This window comes from Mustela erminea, chromosome 8 (genome assembly GCF_009829155.1).
Source record: "Mustela erminea isolate mMusErm1 chromosome 8, mMusErm1.Pri, whole genome shotgun sequence".
Taxonomy (NCBI): Eukaryota; Metazoa; Chordata; class Mammalia; order Carnivora; family Mustelidae; genus Mustela; species Mustela erminea.
In genome coordinates, this window is record NC_045621.1 from 55,283,703 (window position 1) to 55,305,529 (window position 21,827).

Here is a 21,827-nt window from a genome sequence, read left to right on the forward strand (position 1 = left end):
TGGGTTAAGCCGCTGCCTTCGGCTCAGGTCATGATCTCAGAGTCCTGGGATCGAGTCCCGCATCGGGCTCTCTGCTCAGCGGAGAGCCTGCTTCCCTCTCTCTCTCTGCCTGTCTCTCCATCTACTTGTGATTTCTCTCTGTCAAATAAATAAATAAAAAAATCTTAAAAAAAAAAAAAAAAAAAAAAAAGAATCTAGTTTAATTAACATGTATATTTTGGCAGTGCAAAGCACAGACATTGCAAATGCACAGCAATGTAGAGATTTGTGGAACAGTTGGCATGGACAATGTTCCTAGGCAGCTCTGTTAAGTATAGCTGTTTTCATCCTGTTCTAGAATGACTAACAGATGTATGTTACTCATGGTGACTAACTGTTCTTAAATTTCTGAATTAGAATGAGTGACCAGTCAGTCAACTAGGTTGGTGTCTGGGGAGGACAAATAGTGGTAGAAATGAGGTTCCCCCTAAAATCACACCACTGAGCTTTGAAGTTACTGCAGTCCTGAGCCCGTCCTCAGTGTTTGGGTTCTAAGAATGAGGACTAATATATAAACCAGAGTGCTGGTTTGTTAATGCATAGTTATCAAAATGTCCATGTTGGCCAGACAGGGCTCTCTTTCTCCCTTCTGGCCATCGGGGTAGCTGTAGGAGTCCTGTCAAAGGTGAAGAGAGAGTTTCAAGAGAGAATTCATTTCAGGACTGTCTCTGTCCCTTTCAGAGAAGATCTCATATTTTTTTTTACTTCCCTAGACGAGCCAGAAGCGAGGTTTTCCTTTCCTGGGATTCATACCAACTCTTCTCTAATTCTGATGGTAATCACGCATGCTGGATCATATCACATTCTGATTTTGGGCTGGATGTTAAGATCTTTTCCCTGATTTTGTTATAAAGTCCTTTAGAAAAGCACATTTACTGATTCTTAGTTTATTTCTGCCCGTATATAATCTTACTATTATATAATCTTACTATTTTTTTTCTAAATTTCTTCTCCTGGGAGCAGTTTTTCATTCCCTCTAGATTTTGAGGAGCAGCTCCCTGTTGCGTCCAAGTGTGCCCTATGAGAATGGCGATACATGAGGACTTCCTTGTAGTCCTCTTAAACTGACCACCTGGATAATGAAACACCTAGGATTGTGTTTATCATTCTGTCTCCAGGGACTTGGCACCTTAAGGAAGGAAGAATCGTCTTTTCTTACAGGCTCTCTGTGGCATGTTCTTGAAGTCGTCTTAGGTGAAGTTGCTTCGTTCCCCTCAGTTGCTTTCTAGCTCTTCACTGGATCTTTCAGATGTTTTACTGTTCTCCCAAGTTGACACCATCTAGTTTTTACCCTCTTCCGCTCCTCCTTATCCATGGTGTCGAGCTCCAGGTCACATTCCCACCTTCGCGGGGGCAGACACCTGACTCAAACTGTTAACTCAGCTTTCACCATCATGTGAGGCAATCCCTCTCTTCCCTGCCGTCATGGTTCCTTCATCTTCTCATCTCCAGAGTTTTTCTCCTTCTTTTTTCCACCTCCTCCCTCCCAAGGTTAGACGATTAGCATTCTCTTCTACCAGTATACTGCCATTCTCTCCCTCAGTTTGTTTCATTCTTTCACTGAACAAACCCTGTTGAACACCTACTGTGTTCAGGCATTTTTATTGCTGCTGAAAGTACAGTGGAGATACAGATGAAGATAGTCCCCGCTCTCACTGAACCTAGACTATATGGTTGAGGGATACAGAACACTGAATTGGGAATTACAGTATGGTTCACTGATGCACCATCTGTAATCAACAAAATTCTAGGAACTTAGTGATGGTTGGTATTTTTTCTTGTGCTTTCTTCAGAAAGCTGTTTGGAGATGTTAGGTGTGAAAATATGTTTGTCTTCTTGGAAATAAAACACAGCATTAAACATGCAGAATCTAAACTGAATAAATGAAACTAAACGACAACTATCAGGTCTCTTAACTTAAACTTGCTGAAGACAGGGACAGAAAGAAAGGATTCTTAGTACATTTATTAATCTCCTGTGCTTTATTTTTGATGCCTAAAATTTTCCCTTGTACACTAAAGAACTGTTATGAAATTGGAAATCATTAGATCCATCATTGCTTAAATCAGCATCATCATTATTATTATTTTTTAAGATTTTATTTATTCGACATAGAGAGAGACAGTGAGAGAGCACAAGTGAGGGAGTGTGGCAGAGAGAGAAGGAGAATCAGACTTCCCTGCTCTGGGGCTCCATCCTGGACTCTGGGATCCTGATCTGCATCAAAGGCAGATGCTTAACCCACTGAGCCACCCAGGCCCCCAAATCAGCATTATTAAAAGTAACTTTAAATATGTATAAAATCAGTATTTTTGATGATACTCTTACTCAGAACTGTCAACTTTTTCTTTTTCACTTGTACTTTCAGTAAGACATCTTACAGATAAATACCTGCCCCAAACTTCACACCTTTTAAACCAATTGTTATATCCCAGATGGGGAGTTGATCTCTCCAACCAAAGCACCAATAGGCACTATATACACACCTAGTCTTTTTCCACATGAGTGTTCGTGAGGCGAGCATGAAAAATATAATTAAAACTCACACCTGGCCTGGAGCGGGCTGGGTTCTTTTTCTGGAAAATCATTTATTCCTTCATTTAGAAATTAAGTTTTCCAAGAAATTGGTACCCAACTTACAGCCAAAACACAATTTCATGCTTAATTTTGTTGGCAGGAATCTTTATTGAAAAGAGCTTAAATTTTTCTTTTCCATTTTCTTAAAAGTACTTAATGTTTTTCTTTTAATAAACTGACATCACTGGAAAAGCTGGGAAGAGCCCAGTTTTACTTGTAAAGGATGGAGCAATGCCTTTTTCTAGCTACATTTGCTCATTAATAATACGGATTCTTATATTGTGGAAATTCTCAAAGTACGTTTCCCAAAATGTTACTAGGTGACCCTCAAAAACCATAGGGGTCAACAAATGTGTGGTGCTGAGTAAGATGTGATTAAACAGGTTCATTTACTATAAGATTTCTCAAAGTTTTTAAAATGCTCTATACTGCTGCTTCTTAAACTTGAAGGTGTGTACAATAGGGATCTTATTCATGTGAAGATTCTGATTCAGTAGTCTTGGGTGAGGCCTGAAATTCTGCCTTTTCTTATGATGTCTAAGGTGCTGCCAGTGTAACTGGTCCACAGATCATCCGTTAGAAAATAAGGTTTGGGGGATCTTCAAGAGGAAATAGGCTCTGTAGTATTTTCCAGATGTACTAATCCCAGGAACCTTGTTTTTGATGTAGTGAAAGTCATTTATGGACTATACTTTGAATTTTAAATTTTAAATGGAATTTTTCAAATTACAAGTGAATGTATAATTTAAATAGAAGCCTAATGCAGAACTTCTAAGAAATTTAATACATAAGTAGGTTATTATCAGCTAGACAGCTTAGTAGAAATCCCAGGACACTGAAAAATCATTTAGCTAGTCCATGTAAAAAGAAAAATCAATATAATGAACTAAAAAGACAAGCGCTGCATAAGATAGCGGGTTGTTACTATAGTTGTATACTTTTTATTTTTAATAGACCTTATAAATATTATTAAATGCCCAAGTCCTTAATTAAACAATTTTACATTATTTTTATTGCCTCTAGTAATTCACTTATAAATTACCATATTTCAAAATCCCCATATGTGCTGTGTTAGTGATTTCATTAGTTTTTAATCTTTGTTAACACTATCATTTGATATGAAAAACTAATGATAAAAACAAATCTTTTATTTAAACAGCTTGAGATTTGATACAGCTTAGATATTCTTAATTGTGAGCGATATGAAACAATAGTCTAGGGAGGTTTTTGAGAAATCTATTGAATCTAAAGCAAAATTTTAAATGTAAAAGCTTAATAAAATTAATTAATACATTATAGATGGGCTCCCCACCCCCCCGGGTCCTTCTGGTGCACCTGGAATAGCATCCGCATTTATTCATGCCTTTTGAAACCCCTCTTTGAGCACCTGCCTTCTGTGTTTGAGCTCTTAGGGCCCTGTTCATCTCAAGCTGCATTTTAATTGTTGCTTTTTTATTTGTCTTCCCTTTTAGACTGTAAATTGGATTGGAGGCCAGGGTCTTGTTCATCATTAAACTCTCAATAACATCTAGTTTATAGTGTAATACATAAGTGGAAGATCAATAATGCTTTAAAGAAATAATATCTTTATAATTCAGCATGAAAAATTTAATTTTTTAATCTTATGATTCTTAAAAATAATATAAGTTTTTTCCCCTATCCTCATTAATGGTTGTATTAGTTTCACTTGCCTGTCATGTAACAAGTCCTTTTAAATCTCAGTGACTCAAACAGTGGTTTTTAAATTTCACACAGGTCTTGGTTGGCAAGGAACTAAAATAAGCTTTCCTTACTTTATTTATTTATTTATTTATTTGGGAGGGGTGCGGTGTAGTAGGAGAAGGAGTGAGAGAATCTTAAGCGGCCTCCACCCCCGGGCTTTCCTTACTTTATTTATTTATTTATTTATTTACTCACTCATATTTATTTATTTATTTGTTTGTTTGTTTATTTGGGAGGGGTGCGTTGTAGTAGGAGAAGGAGTGAGAGAATCTTAAGCAGCCTCCACCCCCAGGCTTTCCTTACTTACTTTATTTATTTATTTACTTACTCACTCATATTTATTTATTTATTTATTTGTTTGTTTATTTGGGAGGGGTGCGTTCTAGTAGGAGAAGGAGTGAGAGAATCTTAAGCAGCCTCCACCCCCAGGCTTTCCTTACTTACTTTATTTATTTATTTATTTATTTACTCACTCTTATTTATTTATTTATTTATTTATTTATTTGGGAGGGGTGCGGTGTAGTAGGAGAAGGAGTGAGAGAATCTTAAGCAGCCTCCACCCCCTGGCTAAGTAAAGCTTCCTTCAATGTTATTTCTACATTCTTCACTTTTCCTGTTTAGGGAATTTGTCCCTTCTGGGCATCAGTAGCTGACTGAGGCCCTGCTTTGTCTGGATCAACTCCTCCTTTGCCTGTGGCAAATGTTTGAGCATGTCCAGGACAAGGGCAGACCACCTTACTGCATTAGCTCTACCCTTCATCATCTTATCTTGACTCTGACCTAAGAACCTAGGATCTATTACCTGAGTAGCCTGAGTGTGCAGCCTGCCCTCCATCCTACCTCAGCCTGCTCCAAAGCAATCCCTCTTCTGTTTGGTGCTGTGGTTCCTTCTGGTATTTTGCCATAGGTTCATACTCATTATTTTTCTGACTTTTTAGAACACTGGTGGCATTTTTAAAATTCCTAAGCTACTTTTCTTATCTTAAAAAAGAAAAATAACTTTTCTGTCATTTCATGGTGTTTCAAGTTGGAGAAGAGAGGAAATATGTGCTCATCATGCCTTTTGATCCAGTAATCACCCCTCAGCTTTAAATACATTCTTAGCCTTTTGATTATCCCCGTCCTGTCTTTTTATCAGCCCTTAACATTCAATGCTTCTTCTCCTTTTTCCTCATCTGTGTAACAGATCCCAAATCATACAAGGTGAGCCTGTAGCATTTTCCAAAAAGCGATTTCCATTTTTCCTTTGCTGTCCATAACAAATAAGATACCTCTTGGTTTTACTAACAGTTTTTCAGGGTTTACCTGTGTTACAGGAACCATGTCCATACTCTGCACACTCCAGGGAGCATCGTTCGTATAGAACACAGTGGGAACTGCTGCTTGGAGGTGTGAGCACTGTTGATCCTGATGTTATATATTAACTACGTGTTTTATTTTCAGAAGTTATTAGTGAGTGATATAGTCTTTAGTGTAAGCCTTTTTTTTTTCTTGAAGTAAATACCTTCACGACATTTATGAGTTATAAAATTTAGTGTAGTTTTTAGCGTAGTTTTATAACCAGAAGTAGATCGGTTTCTTTAAAAAGGATGGTCTTTAGTATTTAAGCTGTTAAACACTATTGCATTCTATTTATAAATACTCTAAATTTTTCTATTTATAGATCATATATAATAAGAATTTATCATGTGAGTTTGTTCTGCCAAATTATTTTTCCTTTTTCATGAAAAAGCTATGGAAAAGCCCATAAAATGCTTATATAGCTAAAAAACATCCGTTAATAATTGCCCATACTAGTCGGCACTCCAGAAGCTCTTAATGTCCCCTGTAAAATCACGAACCGCACCTTCTTTGCAAAAGTAACCACTCCTTTGATTTTGAGAGTCATTTCCTACAAAGGCATCCTTTTTTTTTTTTTTCCAATTACCATATAATGTATTATTTGCTCCAGGGGTACAGGTTTGTGAATCATCAGGCTTACACATTTCCACAGCACTCACCATAGCACATACCCTCCCCAATGTCCATAACCCAGCTACCCTATCCCTATCCCCTACCCTCCAGCAAGCCTCGGTTTGTTTTGTGAGATTAAGGGTCTCTTATGGTTTGTCCCCCTCCTGACCCCATCTTGTGTCAATATTTCCTTCCCTACCCCCCAAAAACCCCCACCTTGCCTCTCAAATTCCTCATATCAGGAAGATCATATGATAATTGTCTTTCTCTGATTGACTTATTTCGCTCAGCATAATACTCTCTAGTTCCATCCACCTTGTTGCAAATGACAAGATTTCATTTCTTTTGATGGCTGCTTCGTATTCCGTTGTGTATATATACCACCTCTTCTTTATCCATTCATGTGTTGATGGACATCTAGGTTCTTTCCATAGTTTGGCTATAATGGACATTGCTGCAATAAACATTCGGGTGCACGTGCCCCCTTTGGATCACTACATTCCTATCTTTAGGGTAAATGTAGAGTAGTGCTGTTGCTGGGTCATAGGGTAGCTCTATTTCCAACATTTTGAGGAACCTCCATACTGTTTTCCAGAGTGGCTGCACCAGCTTGCATTCCCACCAACAGTGTAGGAGGGTTCCCCTTTCTCCACATCCTCGCCAACATCTGTTGTTTCCTGACTTGTTAATTTTAGCCATTCTGACTGGTGTGAGGTGATATCTCATGTGGTTTTGATTTTTATTTCCCTGATGCTAAGTGATGTGGAGCACTTTTACATGTATCTGTTGGCCTTGTGGATGTCTTCTTTGCAGAAAAAATCTGTTCATGTCTTCTGCCCATTTCTTGATTAGATTATTTGTTCTTTGGGTGTTGAGTTAGATAAGTTCTTTGTAGATTTTGGATACTAGCCCTTTATCTCATGTGTCATTTGTGAATATCTTTTCCCATTCTGTCTGTTGTCTTTTGGTTTTGTTGACTGTTCCCTTTGCTGTGCAAAAGCTTTTGATCTTGATGAAGTCCCAATAGTTCATTTTTGCCCTTGCTTCCATTGCCTTTGGTGATGTTTCTAGGAAGAAGTTGCTGTAGCTGTGGTCAAAGAGTTTGCTGCCGTACAAATTCATCCTTAATAAACAGATTTATCATGGGGCGCCTGGGTGCCTCAGTAGGTTTAGCCCCTGCCTTCAGCTCAGGTCATGGTTTCAGGGTCCTGGGATGGAGCCCCAAATCTGGCTCTCTACTCAGCAGGGAGGCTGCTTGCCCCTCTTTCTCTTCTTGCCTCTCTGCCTACTGTGATCTCTCTCTGTCAAATAAATAAATAAGATCTTTTAAAAAAAATAAACAGATTTATGTTGCCTACTTTTTTAAACTTTACTTAAATGGAATTTTACTGTTTGTATTCTTTTGTGGCTTCTTTTATTCAACAGTATGCTCGTGAGAGTCATTCTTGTTGTATAGTGCTGTTGTTCACTTGTTGTAGATGAAACACAGTGCATGACTGTACCACATTGTATTTACCCATTTCACTATTGTCATTTGGGTGTTTGCAATTCAGAACTTCCACAGTGTGGCCATGACCTTCCTTATATGGCTGTTCTGTATTTGTGTGAAGAATATCTCTGTATATCAGGAATGGAATTACTGGGCTATGGAATATATGTATCAGCAGCTTGACTCTGTAGATCCCAAAATGTATTCCCAAGTGTTGGCTCCTTTCCCCGCCAATCAGCAGCCTGCTGCATCTTCACCAGAGTTTGATATTGATTAACGTTTTGTCATTCTGGGGTTTGTTTATTGATATCTCATTGTATTATGAATTTGCATTTTTCTAGTTACTAATGAGGTTGAGCACCTCATTTTTGGTCACCTAGATTTCCTCTCCTCTGAAAGGTCTGTTTACACCTTTTGCCTTTTTAAAAATATCGGGTTATCTTGCACTGATCTTTTGATTGTAAAATCTATAAGCCAAAACACTTAACTGCTATATATAGTTTATTTTCTGGAATTACTGTGCTGTTTGGCATATAACTCCCTTCTAAACAAATTCTTGCCAAGAAGTTTCAATTTTTTGGTTGAACTGTCTGATTAGAAGTTTAGTATGTAACTATCTGTAAGCTTCCTAAAGAGTTGCAGATTTTAGAAATGCTTCTTACTTCTAGGATATTTTAAAAACCTAACTGTGAAAAGTTCATCTAGTACTCCTTTTAGAATTCTAGAATAGATTCCATATGGTCCTGAAGGTGTTTAACTTCTGAGGCATATTCCTGATTTCCCAGTACCTCATTCTTATGTAGTTGCACTTTCATTATAAGTAAAGCAAAGAAACTTGTCTTTACTACATAGGATACTCAGTGATTTTTTTCTGTTTTACTGTTACAGTGTTTTGTTCACTGAATGCTTATTCCAAAATCTTTATTATCCTCTATTTTAGTTTGAATAAAATTTAAATAATCATGCTTATTTTCTGTTCTGTTATTTTTCTTAACTTGTTCTTAGGCTTCATAATTTTGTCCTGTCAGTTTTGAAATGGTTGTCATCATCCATCATAGCATTTTCTGAGGTTCAAAATGAAATCATGAGATATGTTATAGTCCAAAATACTAATGCAAGAGAGGAGAGAAAAATATATAGACACCAGTTTATATCACTGGATAAGATGAAGCACAGTATACTTAGTATACTTTTGCCAAAAATTATCAGTAAGGAGAGTAGAAATGAGTAAATAGAGGACAATACAGTATGTAGTTGATCTTCTATCCCATAAAGATTTAGCTCAGAGATAATTTTGTGAATTAGTATCATCTGTGGTAAAAGTGATTATAGATATTGAGTCATAGGTTTTGCCCAGATATATTACATGCATAGCTATATGTTACATCCATACCCTACATTTATTATATCCACATCAAGATTCAGTACTCACTCTTGAATGTATCTAACCTGCAACCTTGGGCAGAAAATTTCCCATTAGTCAGTGATAGTTCACTATAAGATTGAGATACACACATGTACACAAATACTAATAGTTGCACATAAAAGCTTCTTTGTCTTCAATAAAGATTACAGTGAAAGTACATATTCTGCCTTACAAAAAGTGTTTTTACAAGGTATAAAAGAATCCGGTTCAACAAAATGATAAAAATAGACCTGGGCGAGGGGAAATTTAGTAAGTAAAGCCTGGGATAAAATAAGAAGACACTTGTGAGAGTTGGTCACAAACTCATCTCAGCTTTGTACAACCAGAGAAACAGCATGAAGATTTCCAGTGTCCATCATGCCTTCAGGAAAAGTACAGCTTCCTGCCCTCCAGGTTCCTTTTAACAGATAGCTGTGATATGATAGACAGCATTCTGAAAACTGAGGAATACTCACATCAATTCGGAATGTAGAAGTTGTCTTTTTTTTTTTTAATTTTTTATTTTTTATAAACATATATTTTTAATCCCAGGGGTACAGGTCTGTGAATCGCTAGGTTTGCACACTTCACAGCACTCACCAAAGCACATACCCTCCCCAATGTCCATAACCCCACCCCCCTTCCCCCGGCAACCCTCAGTTTGTTTTGTGAGTTTAAGAGTCACTTATGGTTTGTCTCCCTCCCAGTCCCATCTTGTTTCATTGATTCTTCTCCTACCCACTTAAGCCCCCATGTTGCATCACCACTTCCTCATATCAGGGAGATCGTATGATAGTTGTCTTTCTCTGCTTGACTTATTTCGCTAAGCATGATACGCTCGAAATAGAAGTTGTCTTATCTTAGTGTCTGCCTCAGACACTTGAATGAATGTTTGCTTCAAAAGGAAAGAATTTGTTGAGCTTCCTCTCATGGCTCAACCTTTTATTTTGATTAAAAATAATACAACCATTAGCCAAATTTGATTGAAAGTATAAAGACAGTAATAAAGGCAAATACAAGTTTTGTTACAAAACCATTAGGTTTTAATCTAAGTCTTAGGATCATAGCCTAAAATGTCTAACCTCGTTTGTCAGTGGCAGTCAGTCCTTCAAAGGTTTATAGACATCTGCTTCTCTGTACAGTCCTCTTCTTGAGATCAGACTTACTCTTCTTGTTCCATTAACTGCCCTTCCTGTGTGCCCCCCTCCCCCGACACTGTTAAGGTCTGAGCTCCTAAGGAGCAGGAGTTATAATTCATTTTGTCCCTATTCCTATGACTGGTAGGAATGACTGAATACCTTCACCATCTTACTCATCCTCTTCTGAATGGATACATTTGTGTCTGTTTCTACAGATGTGCCATCTGTAACTGTATCTGAACATGTCCCAAGGATCCTGAAGGAGATGGGTACACTCATATGTCCCTCTCTTCCTGTCATCTTAAATACTGATGTCAATACAGTATAAAATCACCTTGTCTTTGGAGCACCTTTGTCTCATGCATGGTTCACTCTTTCTGCTCTCAAACCTGAAGTGCCTAAATCTTTTCCCTGGTGTGCTGCTAAGCTAACTTCAGTATAAGACCCCAGATTTATTCCTCTTGTTTTTAATCACATAGAGGCAGTTCATTACTGCTAGAGAGCAATGTTTTCTATATTTTTATTTTATTATATGAATTAATTCAGTATTCATAGTCATTGAAGAATTTGAGTATGCCTGTGTATCATTTACACTATAGCTAAACTTTTTGGTTAGGATTGAGTCAAGATCAAAGTTCTCCAGCATTACATTAGAAACCTTTATAGGATAGTATGTTTCCTTCAGCCATTAAAAGACTGTGAGAGTCAGCAGTTGCCCTGTGCCAGCCCCAGTTCTCTGCTGATTATAATATCATTGGGGGACTTCTAATATACATGCCTCACTGGAGTCTAGACACACTACATTTCCATGGTTACACTGCCAGAGACAGAAATTAGAACAGCGTAACATGACTTTTCTTTGGTGTACCCCTTTCTGGTTCTCACAGATCATCTCTTGGATAAAATCCTTATAAGAATCTCACCTAAAATCCATGTCTAGCTCTCTAGTTTATGATGTAAAGAGAGTCTACTTTCTTTTCTTCAAAAACAGCAGTGGCATTTTCCTGCTGCCAGTTTTCTGGCACCTGTGCCATTCCCTGTGATTCTCCAGAATGCTTCAGTTTTCTCAGTCCCTAGAATGTGTTTGTCCAGATCAGGCAACTTGAAGTCATGGAAGGAAGCACAAGGCCCTATTTCTCACAGTCCCTTTGCTGTAGAAGCAAAGAACACCAAAAGTTCTTTTGATGTTATTTTTTTTTTCCTTTGCTAATGGGGAGAAGTAATAATCTCACTCTGTGATTCTAATCATAGCTCGATTCCTGTAACTCCTTAAATTGTTATGAGAACTACAGGGAACTGGATAGAAGACCTTATTACAATTAGAACTTGTTAGTCCTGTGGCATCCCTCCTCTGCCCAGTGTTGGGTTCTGTTATTTGGGGACTGTTGGGGAAACGAGGGGCAGTGAAGTATCTCTTAGGTACGCATAGGTACCATGGTCATTCTTCAGCCCAGCAGCGTTAGCGAGTGCCTGCAATACCTTTCTGTCTTGGAGAAATTGGAGAATAAAAAATATCATCCCTGCCTATGAAAAACCCCTCTCCTACCTGGTACTGGTTTCTTTTACAAATTCCTAAGTGCTTCACAGCCTCTAGCCATCAACTTTGGTCTTGTTAATCCATCGCTTCCATCTTGCTATACTTAGCCTTGATCTAATCATATTTTGCTGCCTCAGCTGGGTGATGAAGCACTACAATGGTCAGTGACCCTGTCTTATGCCTGAACCCTCTCTCCCCTGCACATGTGGGCAGAGTGGTATTTGGAAAATGCTCTTCTGATATTGGTCCTGGACAGTCAGAATCATCAGGGTAAATATGGTGAAATAAGTGTGGTATACTTACAGTGATATAATTAGAATAATATAATTATATGTTTCAGTAAGGTTCTTCCTGTTTATGTAAATAATTAATAATTACTTCCCCAGTGATGCTTCTGTTTTCTCCTTTTCTCAGATTTTCTTTGTTCACTGAATTTGTTTCTCTTTTCCTTACACATTGGTATTTCGTGGCATTATACTCTTGACATTTAAAAATTTTGATTCTTGGCATTATTTGTTTCACTGTTGCATAGTAACATTTTTGTTCTTTGAAACCATCTGCTTATTTTAAGGTGTGTAGCTTTTCAGTGGCATAGACTACTTTCATATCTTTACTTGCCTTAAATGTTAGTCTAAGATCTTTATGTGTGGCATTTTTTTCTTTATAGACCTCATATCTTGTTTCTGTTGAGTACCCAGTAAATACAGAAATGGGCTATTTTATTCAATTGATGATATTGTAAGTATATTTTATATCTCAGGCCTACCATATATACTAAAAAATAAAGATTCCCATAAAATGCTTCCATTCTGCTGTAGAAAGAGTTAGTAAATCCTTTTTTAAGGATGAAAGTGGGACTCAACAATGGCAACTTGTCCAAGGGCACTTGGGTTTTGATCCTAGCCCCAGTTATCCCAAGACTGAATGAAGTTCCTCCTCTACTCACACTTAAGGAGATCCTTCTCCTTGAAGGTAAGGCTCTACCTAAGCTTGGGCACCATAGAAATGAAAGACAGAATTCACCTGCTAGAGTAGGCATATGGACTCTTCATGAAGCTGGCATTAGGGAAGATGCACAAACTCATCACATTCACTGCCCATTTATGCCTATTAATATGGCAAGAATAAAGCCACTACTATTAGAAGCCTGGAACCCAAACCCACCTTCACTAATGTGTAAGTCAGAAGACTGAGGATGAGAGATGGAGAGAGGTCAGGTGGTATGTGTATATCTTCCCTTCTCTTACAGATGATGATTTTAGAAAAAGCAAACTGATACTGAAATTTGAGGGAATGGGGGAAAAATCCCCAGATCATACTATGGAATTGAACATTGTGGAAGTTGATAAAAAAATAGAAATATAACAATAGAGTAACTTTTTATGAGAAAACTATGAAGAATGTTGAGAATAGTATTTATGGTCTGACATATTCATATATGAGTTTACAGACTAACACATTGAACAAATAAGATCTCATGAGTATCACATACTTGGTGAGATTTGCCTGATGACTCCAATGAGACATGGAAAAGATGGTCAGCCCTTCATTTATGTATTAATTTATTCAACAAACATGTATTAAATACATATGCCAGGCAGTAGACTAGACTCATGGTATGATAGGCTGTGCTCTCAAGGAAATAGTCTGCTGTGCAAACAAGTTATTAAAATTTTCACAGCATTTTAGGTGGGAATCTTTCTCCAGTCTTCTGCATTCATGAAAAATCCTTAGCAGGTCAGTGGTCTGACAAGCACATCACTCTTGGTGTGTTGAGGCACTCCATCGCTTTAGAACTCATCCTTTCATAATCTGTGGGTCTGAAAAATAGAGCCTCCTTAAATACCATCTCCATTGCCATTGTCAGTTTTGGGTAATCAGATTCCTTTTTTTTTTTAAGAGTTTATTTATTTATTTATTTGACAGAGATCACAAGTAGGCAGAGAGGCAGGCAGAGAGAGGGAGAAGCCAGAGAGCCCATCACTCTGGGGGCTCCATCCCAGGACCCTGAGATTCATGACCTGAGCTGAAGAAAGAGGCTTAACCCTCTGAGCCACCCAGGCATCCCTGGTAATCAGATTCTTCTAAGGAAACCACATTAGCTATAATAGTCCACCAAAGATATCCTTGTTCTAGTTATTAATGACTTCCGTTTCTTTTAAATACAGGAGACTTTTGTTTATTTTCTAGCCCAAGTTTAAAACCTTTTTTTTTTTTTAATTGCATAATCCTCTTCTGTAACTGCTAAAGCATTTGTGTATTTGTAGATGTCTTCTGGTATCGGAACTTTACAAACTGGCCCCTGTAGCAATCTAGAGGATTTATTATTATTTGTTTTATGATATAATCATATTTACTCATTGGTTATCTGATTAGAAAAATCAGTGATCAGCAAGCTTCTAACAGTTTTATTGTCCTTAGTACATTTTTAACTAAGAGCCCTCTTCCCCAACACTTTAGTCATTTTTTTTTTGCTATGATGTTGTTTAAACATTTTCTTAGTATGTATTATTACTGCTACTACTACTATTATTATTTTACTATTCAGTCGTACTATCTATACTTTTGGCCCTAAATGTTGCTTTTAAAAATCAAATAGCTGTAAGGAGTTGTGATCTTTGTACATAGAAGTCCATAGTATATCCTAGGAACCATGTGCAAATCCTCAGTCCCTGCCTGTTCTTCCACAGGAGAGCATGAACAAGTGTTAACTCTTTGTCTGCTCGTTTGCAGGAGGAATGCCCGCTCCTGAGCAGGCTTCACTGGTGGAGGAAGGGCAACCACAGACCCGCCAGGAAGCTGCCTCCACTGGCCCAGGCATGGAACCCGAGACCACAGCCACCACTATTCTAGCTTCCGTGAAGGAGCAGGTATAGCCTCTTATTGGAATTTGCAATCAATTATTTCTTCAATGCCTTTAAAAATTAATCTTTGGATGTGTTTTAAACTTGTCTAACGTCCTTGATGCCTTCACGTTTTTTAATTATAAGGTGTTTACATCCCTGAGTACATTGGGATGACTGGCACGTAGAGCCGCTCCAGGTGCCAGTCAGAATCGGAACATGCAGGATACTTGTGCGTCTGCAAGTAAGGACAATATCGATGGTGCTTGGTGTCTCTGTCTCTCCCACATTGCAGAGTGTGTGCATGCACGCCAAGCCTTGTGAAGCATATTTTACACTGCTGACTCCTCTGTCAGGACTCTGGCAACTTGAGGCCTGTAATATCTTTAGATTTGTTGAACAGTTTAACATTTTAATATAGGTATTATATAGGCTGTCTTTGTGATTTTTGGATAAAGGCTATATTTGTTGTGTTTGTCTGAATCAAAGTATATTCATTTTGTGAGCTAGTGTTCTAAAACTTGTCAAACTGTGCCAGTTTGCTTCAATGTCATGTTTATGTTGACTTTTTATTTTAAGGTACTTAATGCTATTTATCCTTCAAATACAAGTAGCTTTCTAAATTATTGTGCTTAGAGAAATTGAATTTCCTGAATTTCTTCAGATTTAGAAGCTTAATAAGGTGAATGTAAGTTTAAAGCTCCAGGGATAGTTTTTTTTTTTTTTTTCCTCTACTCCCTCCCTCAAAAACAAAACAAAACAGATGTATTTGCCTTCTCTGAGGGTTTTTCTGTTGGAAATAATTTAATATTACAGTTTTTTAAGCCTTATGATTAAACCTCTTCTCAAGAGTTATAAACTTAGGTGTATATTTGATGGAATGTTCTTTCAAAAATCAGTATCAGCAATTCAGATGACTAATGATGACAGAGTAAAGGAATATTTAATACCTCATTATTTTATTCTTTGCTGTAACTTACAACTAGTTATGTCGGGTGAAAGAATACTCCAGAATATTTGACATTAGAACTGTGTTTTCAAGAAAAGTTATTTCATAGCTTATTCGAGTGGCAAGATATTAAATTACTTTCCATTCCCCCACTGAAATTTGAAGTTTTCAAAACATTCCACAAACTAAGAATTTGAGAAGACATAAAAAAATTGTAGTCAGTACTGTTTCCATTTTCCACTAAACTATAGATTATCAAGCTTCTCTCACCTTTATGGAGAAAGAAAGGACTCTTTTCTTATTGCACTTCATAGCTGTTGAGATTTGACCCAAGGAGCTGTAAAATGAGAAGACTCTGATTTATTTTGAGCTGTGAGTGTATTCCCCATTTTGGTGAAACATAATGGTAAATTTATCAAAATGCCCAGAACTGACTTAAAGCTAGAAACTGTTCAGTAAATATAGCTACAGGAACTTTGCATTTGTACCTTGAGACTGGATGATACCCTGCATGTTGAAGAAAATTGGAAACCTATCATGATTTTGGCACTGGAATTCCTTGGCAGCCTCAGATGACATCAGCATTCTATCTTTTGGTGATAGTGTTCTGAATGAATTTGTTTTGTGGGAGATAGCTTGAAGTGTCCCTGTTTCTGAAGATAGCCAAAAGAATACAAGTATTTGCTCTTTATGAGAAGAATTACCATATATATCTCAGATTATTTAGTTAGTGGGAGGCTATACTCTTCTATTCCTGTTCTAAGAATATGAATCCACTAATATATGTTTGCAATTTTCATGCTTAATTTCTTTTAAAATTGTTTATCAGTGCTCAGTGCTCAGCATTTCATTCAACCCAAGACCATATCCATCTCTTGTTCCAGGATATTCATCTGATTTTAAATAACCAACTCAAGCTTCCAGGCAAGATCCTCTGATTTCTTTATAGTTGGGGTAGAAACTTCTTACGACTTTTCTCAAATGTCAGTCCCTATGATCTGCCCAGTGAGACAGAGTACAGAACAGTTAGTCATTAAAAAGCTAGTTATTCTGCACCTTATATATTTGATTTGAAAATAGTCAGGATGTGACATTCTTAATTGTGTTAGGCCCAAATGAAATAGTTAATGTCCTTGATAATATTTAATATCAAAAGAATAATATTCTTGGATAGGATGTATTACTTTTTTTTTTTTTTTTTTTAATCTCACTACAATGCAATGTTCACAGCCATGGAGTGAAAACATGAGCTGCTCTGAGATTAAAAAAAAAGACCTTGAGTGGCAGCCATCTGTCAGGAAGAATGTTTCATTGGGTACAGAAGGAAGAGACCCTTTCAGAGCAATTGAGTAGATAGCCTGGGTTCCTGCCCTGCACCCACTGCTTTCTGTGTCATCTTGGGAAGATTTCTTAACTTCTCTGCCTCAGTTTTTCCTCTAAAAATTGGTGACAATGATAGTTATTGAGAACATTAAATTAACCATTGTAAAATCCTTACAGTGGTGTCCAGCACTTAGTAAGTGCTCACAGTATGTGCTAATATTACTATTTAAAATGGCATTTCTACCTAAGAAGAAAAGGCACCTCTTAGGAGGAACTGGTGGTTCTATTTTTAAGTATGTGTATATGCATATAGATGCATATACATAGATACATATATATATAGATGCATATACACACACATACAACCAGTGAGCCTTCTTTGGACAATGATATGAAGATAAAACAACTTTGTGTATCTTGAGCTATATTTATGCTATGACAGTATTTTATTTCTATATGGCATTAAGCTTTGAAAACTTCACCATGCTGAGCTCACAAATTAGAACAGCCTTATATATGTATTATAAGAAATAGAGCGTGTAAAAATAAATTTTACCAACATGCTGATTTTGTGCAACTCAAACATAATGTTAGGGCACTTGGTTAAAAAATTGGAAGGTATTTTATTTTATTTTATTTTATTTTAAAGATTTTATTGATTTATTTGACAGAGACAGAGGGAGAGAGGGAACACAAACAGGGGGAGTGGGAGTGGGAGAGGGAGAAGCAGGCTTCCCGCCAAGCAGGGACCCTGATGCAGGCTCGATCTCAAGACCCTGGTATCATGACCTGAGCCAAAGGCAGATACTGAAAGACTGAGCCAGCCAAGCACCCTGGAGAGTATTATTTTTTAACACACTCCTGAATTTTGAGATAGGAAGTCTGGGTTCTTCTTGAGTAAAAGTATATCCAAGCCACTAAAAATACCTCACGTTTACTCCCCCTGGGCCATTCACAGTAAGCAGTAGGGAAGGGTTAGCAAGCAACCAAAGCAGTCTTGTTAACAAAGCATTAGTCTGTTAATATCTGAAATTGGATTTTGGGTGTAAAACCACAATTAAATCTTCCTCTGCTGGGCCATACTTTCCCTAGGATCCCAAAGACAAAAGCTGCAAAATGTTGAGATTCACATTCTCTCCCTTTTGTAATGTGATAACATTTTACATTGATGTCAGTCACTTAGATGCATACCTGTGCAGTCATAGAAAACATCCTTTGCTCTTTGGCAGAAAGAAAGAAGTAGCCTGCTTCTGTTCAAGTGCTGTCTCTTTGGGGACGCCATTTGCACCCCAGCTGAAGTCAGATCCCTCTTCTCTTTAGCAGTTTACACCACTGCTTTGACTCTTACTGTATGCTCCCTTGCCTAATATAATCAGCTCCCTAACAACAGAGCCATGTTTTATACATTATTTCACACACATTTTACAGGCTCCCCCCCCCATTGCCTTTAATGATACTAGATTTGCAAGAAATGATTGCTTAGAAAGGGAGTGGGTGAATAATACTGGCTCTCAGATTACTTTGTCAGCAATTAACTATTTTGTGAAGATAATGGGACCTGTAGCCACATTCATAGAGCATTACTGAACATGAGAATCTCACAGAGACAGCACTGAGAAATGTGGCTATTCAGTGGTTTATTTTTATCCTTTACACAATTTGAATTGAATGTATCCATATTGATGTAGGAATTAAATCTGATCTCTGCATGGAGCAAACTAAAATTTTATTTCCTATTAGTGGTCAAAAAGTGACATAGGTGTTATGAATTTCTCTTCCCATCTATCCAACTTAACTGAAAATTAAGTGAATGGAAAAGAGGATGTGGTTTATCTTGGTAATGTCACAAAATATCAACCAGCATCATGTATACCAAGTGATAGAGCTAACCCCTGAAGAAATCATGCTTTAAGAGAAGTGAAAGTCATCCTATGAGAATAACAAAATAATGTGATCCTTGAACTCAAATCCAGAATTACATGAAGTTCCAGTTAAACGGAAACCACCAGTTGGCTGTAATCAGGATCAGCATTGGACAGTTTCTCCTGTTCAGCTCAACTGCTTAATAAGGATCCAGGAGTCCATGATGAATACAGATACTGGAAATAAAGAATTTTTTTGTATCCTGGTAGTTTTCAAATATCTGGCAAATTTAAGAATGGCCTGTGCCTAACTTATTATCTTACACCTAGTACAATAAAGAAATATGCCAGATGTGGTACTCTCAAAAGGGCCCCGCCTCCTTGTGTGAAAACCTTAGGTTTAAATGATTGATTTCTCCTTGAAGTGGTTGGTAAGTATTTGGATATAGAAGAATTGGAATTTGATGACACACTGGCTCCTCATCCAGAGCTTTGCCACCACCCCCTGCCACATAGGTGTGTCAGTGTCCTACCTTCACAGGCACAAAGGAAACAGTGAGCCAAGGGCCATTACTATCAGTTGGAACAGTATATTGTAGTTTTTATAACTGATAGGATGTGATCTGGATTATAGTAACTCTTTAAAAGACCATATGGCCAATCATAGGGTTAACAAGCATATTTCTTGACTCCATATAGGATACAAGTTGATTTGCATTCTATAGAATCACACATAATTTTTATTACACTCTTATTTTCTGTTGTTAAATTACTTGCATAATTGAAGATCTTTATTTGAACTTGGCCATACTCAGGCCCTTTAACTTCCATTCTGCTCTTCCCTCACAAACTGCACTCTTTTATTTTTGGCTTCCAATTTAAGACGTTTGGAAACCACATTTAAGGCTGAGGCCAATCCAGATAGCATGAAATCATAAGCACAGAATAGATTTGGTGAAACATGCTCATTTTATGTGTAGTCTATTACTCTGGTGAAGTCCTAAATTATGTACTGTACTTCTTTTGTTATCTTTGATGAGTGAAAATTGCAGTGTACTTTAATTGTGAGGCTCTTAGAGAGAAGCCTCAAAACAATATTTTCTGACTTCAGTGAAAATTTCAATTCTACCTTCAGTGTGGCCATAGTAACTTAAGTGAAACCTTAATATCAAAGAGTGAAATGAGAGTCATTAAAGATCCTTAATTTTTGAAGATAGAGTAAGGAACTTTGGAGCCAACTGTGCCCTATTGATATTACTTCATTTTTACATGGATATGTTAGCTTCAGTAATTGCACACCCTTCCTGTATGGCAGAATGCCCAGAACTGAACAAATTCCAGTACAATTATTTACTTTATTCCTCCGAAACTGAAACAACTCAACTGTTGTGCACCTGCCTTAGCAGCTTCCTTTTATTTGGCCCCCAAGTTTATTTACAATGAAATCATTCTCTGACACACCTCAACCACATGCAGAAGATGGAATTTTAATTTTAACTGTAAACAAACATAGTTTTTTGCTTAGCTAAAAGCAGTGTAAATACAATGCCTAAAACTTCACATTTTTCCTATTAGTAACTTAGTCATTTTTCCCACTGGTAACTGACTTATCCTGGCAATTGTAATTATGTATGATGAAGTCTTCCGTGCCTGAACTGCATCATCAAACACAAGGTAAGATCTTTTCTTAGTGATTTCTGTGGGATCATCAAATTTTACAGCTTTACCTCCTTAATATTATGGAGATGTGGTTCAGCATGAGGTCAAGTGGCAGAGCTCTTGTGACACTGTTTGGTCTGGATTCAAAAATTCTGCGCCCTCCTAGTTGGTTTTCCGATCAGCCCTCTTCAGTTGTGTGTACTGTGGTCAGAACGTAAGGTTTCTCTTCTGTGTGTTCATGGTGTAGGGTATCTTCCATTTCAGGTATCTCTGTGGTTAAGGAATACAACAGAGTATGGCCTTCAGGTTTATTTAGTATGTGAGTGTATGCAAAAAACTTGTCCTCAGCAACATAAAAAAATGAGACTGCCAGGTTAGCAACAAGTATATACGTTTTGTGGTAGCCCTATAAATGATCAGCTGGACTTGTTAGCAAAGTTGCCCAGTATTAGAGGTCCCAGAGGTATATCCCGAATATTTGTGTATTTGTTCTATTTGATCCAGTTGGAGACATCTTTTTATGTTTATTCAGACTCTAGGTTTTGTTTATTTGTTTTGTTTTGATGTGTTTTGTTTTGTTTTGTTTTGAAGAGCTCTTCAATTCCAGAAATTTGAACAGACTCTATCTCGCTTTTCACGCATAGCTAGATCACATGTGCAGACATGAAATACATAGTAGGTGCCCCAAAATATTTATTGGGCTAATGAAGTGAGAATGTAAAAATGTTTATAATTCTGCTGTAGTTAGCTTTAGTGCTTGCTTCTATCTAAATAAAAAATATCGATTGAAAGCCTGCTGTGATCATAGCACTCTATCCTGGAAAAGGAGGAGAGAGATGGTAAGGAGGCCTACAAAGATGATCTCTTATGTGCAGTTTCCACCCTCAGAAGAATGCAGAGGGACAAACCATATTTTATACTTTTATGTGAAGTAATTGGCACAGTGTGAATATTCATTAATGGAACCACAAAATCCAAGAATGTGTACTTTTGCCCCATTTTTTATTAAGCAGGCTATAGATATGTGGCTATAGATATGTATTGTATCCTATCAGTTTTATATAAATTTGCTAACTTAGGCATTTTTAACTTCAATTTTTGCTGTTGAATTAGCATTACCTTTTGTTTACATTTGAAAGTAATAGAGTTTTTGTCCTTTATTAACACTTTAAGCCTCACTTGGCATGTTTAAAATGATAATTTCCTTTTCAGTTGAATAACCATTCCTGTTCAGTGTTAAATTATGAATATATGATATAATTTTTCCCCTGTACATGCAAACTTTATCCTATTAAAGTGGAAATGACTGACTGCTGATTCAGTGAGATTA

General features: G+C 37.2%; 1 protein-coding gene across 8 annotated transcripts in view; it reads left to right on the forward strand.

The window, feature by feature from the left end:
* Window positions 1–21,827, forward strand: part of PKP4 (plakophilin 4) — a 244,260-nt gene that overhangs the window by 61,794 nt on the left and 160,639 nt on the right. For all 8 annotated transcript variants that reach the window (XM_032355642.1, XM_032355648.1, XM_032355646.1 and 5 more), the window contains exon 2: window positions 14,595–14,731. In XM_032355642.1, the coding sequence (XP_032211533.1) occupies window positions 14,600–14,731 (132 nt within the window). In that variant the 5' untranslated portion in view covers window positions 14,595–14,599. The remainder of the gene's footprint in view (window positions 1–14,594; window positions 14,732–21,827) is intronic.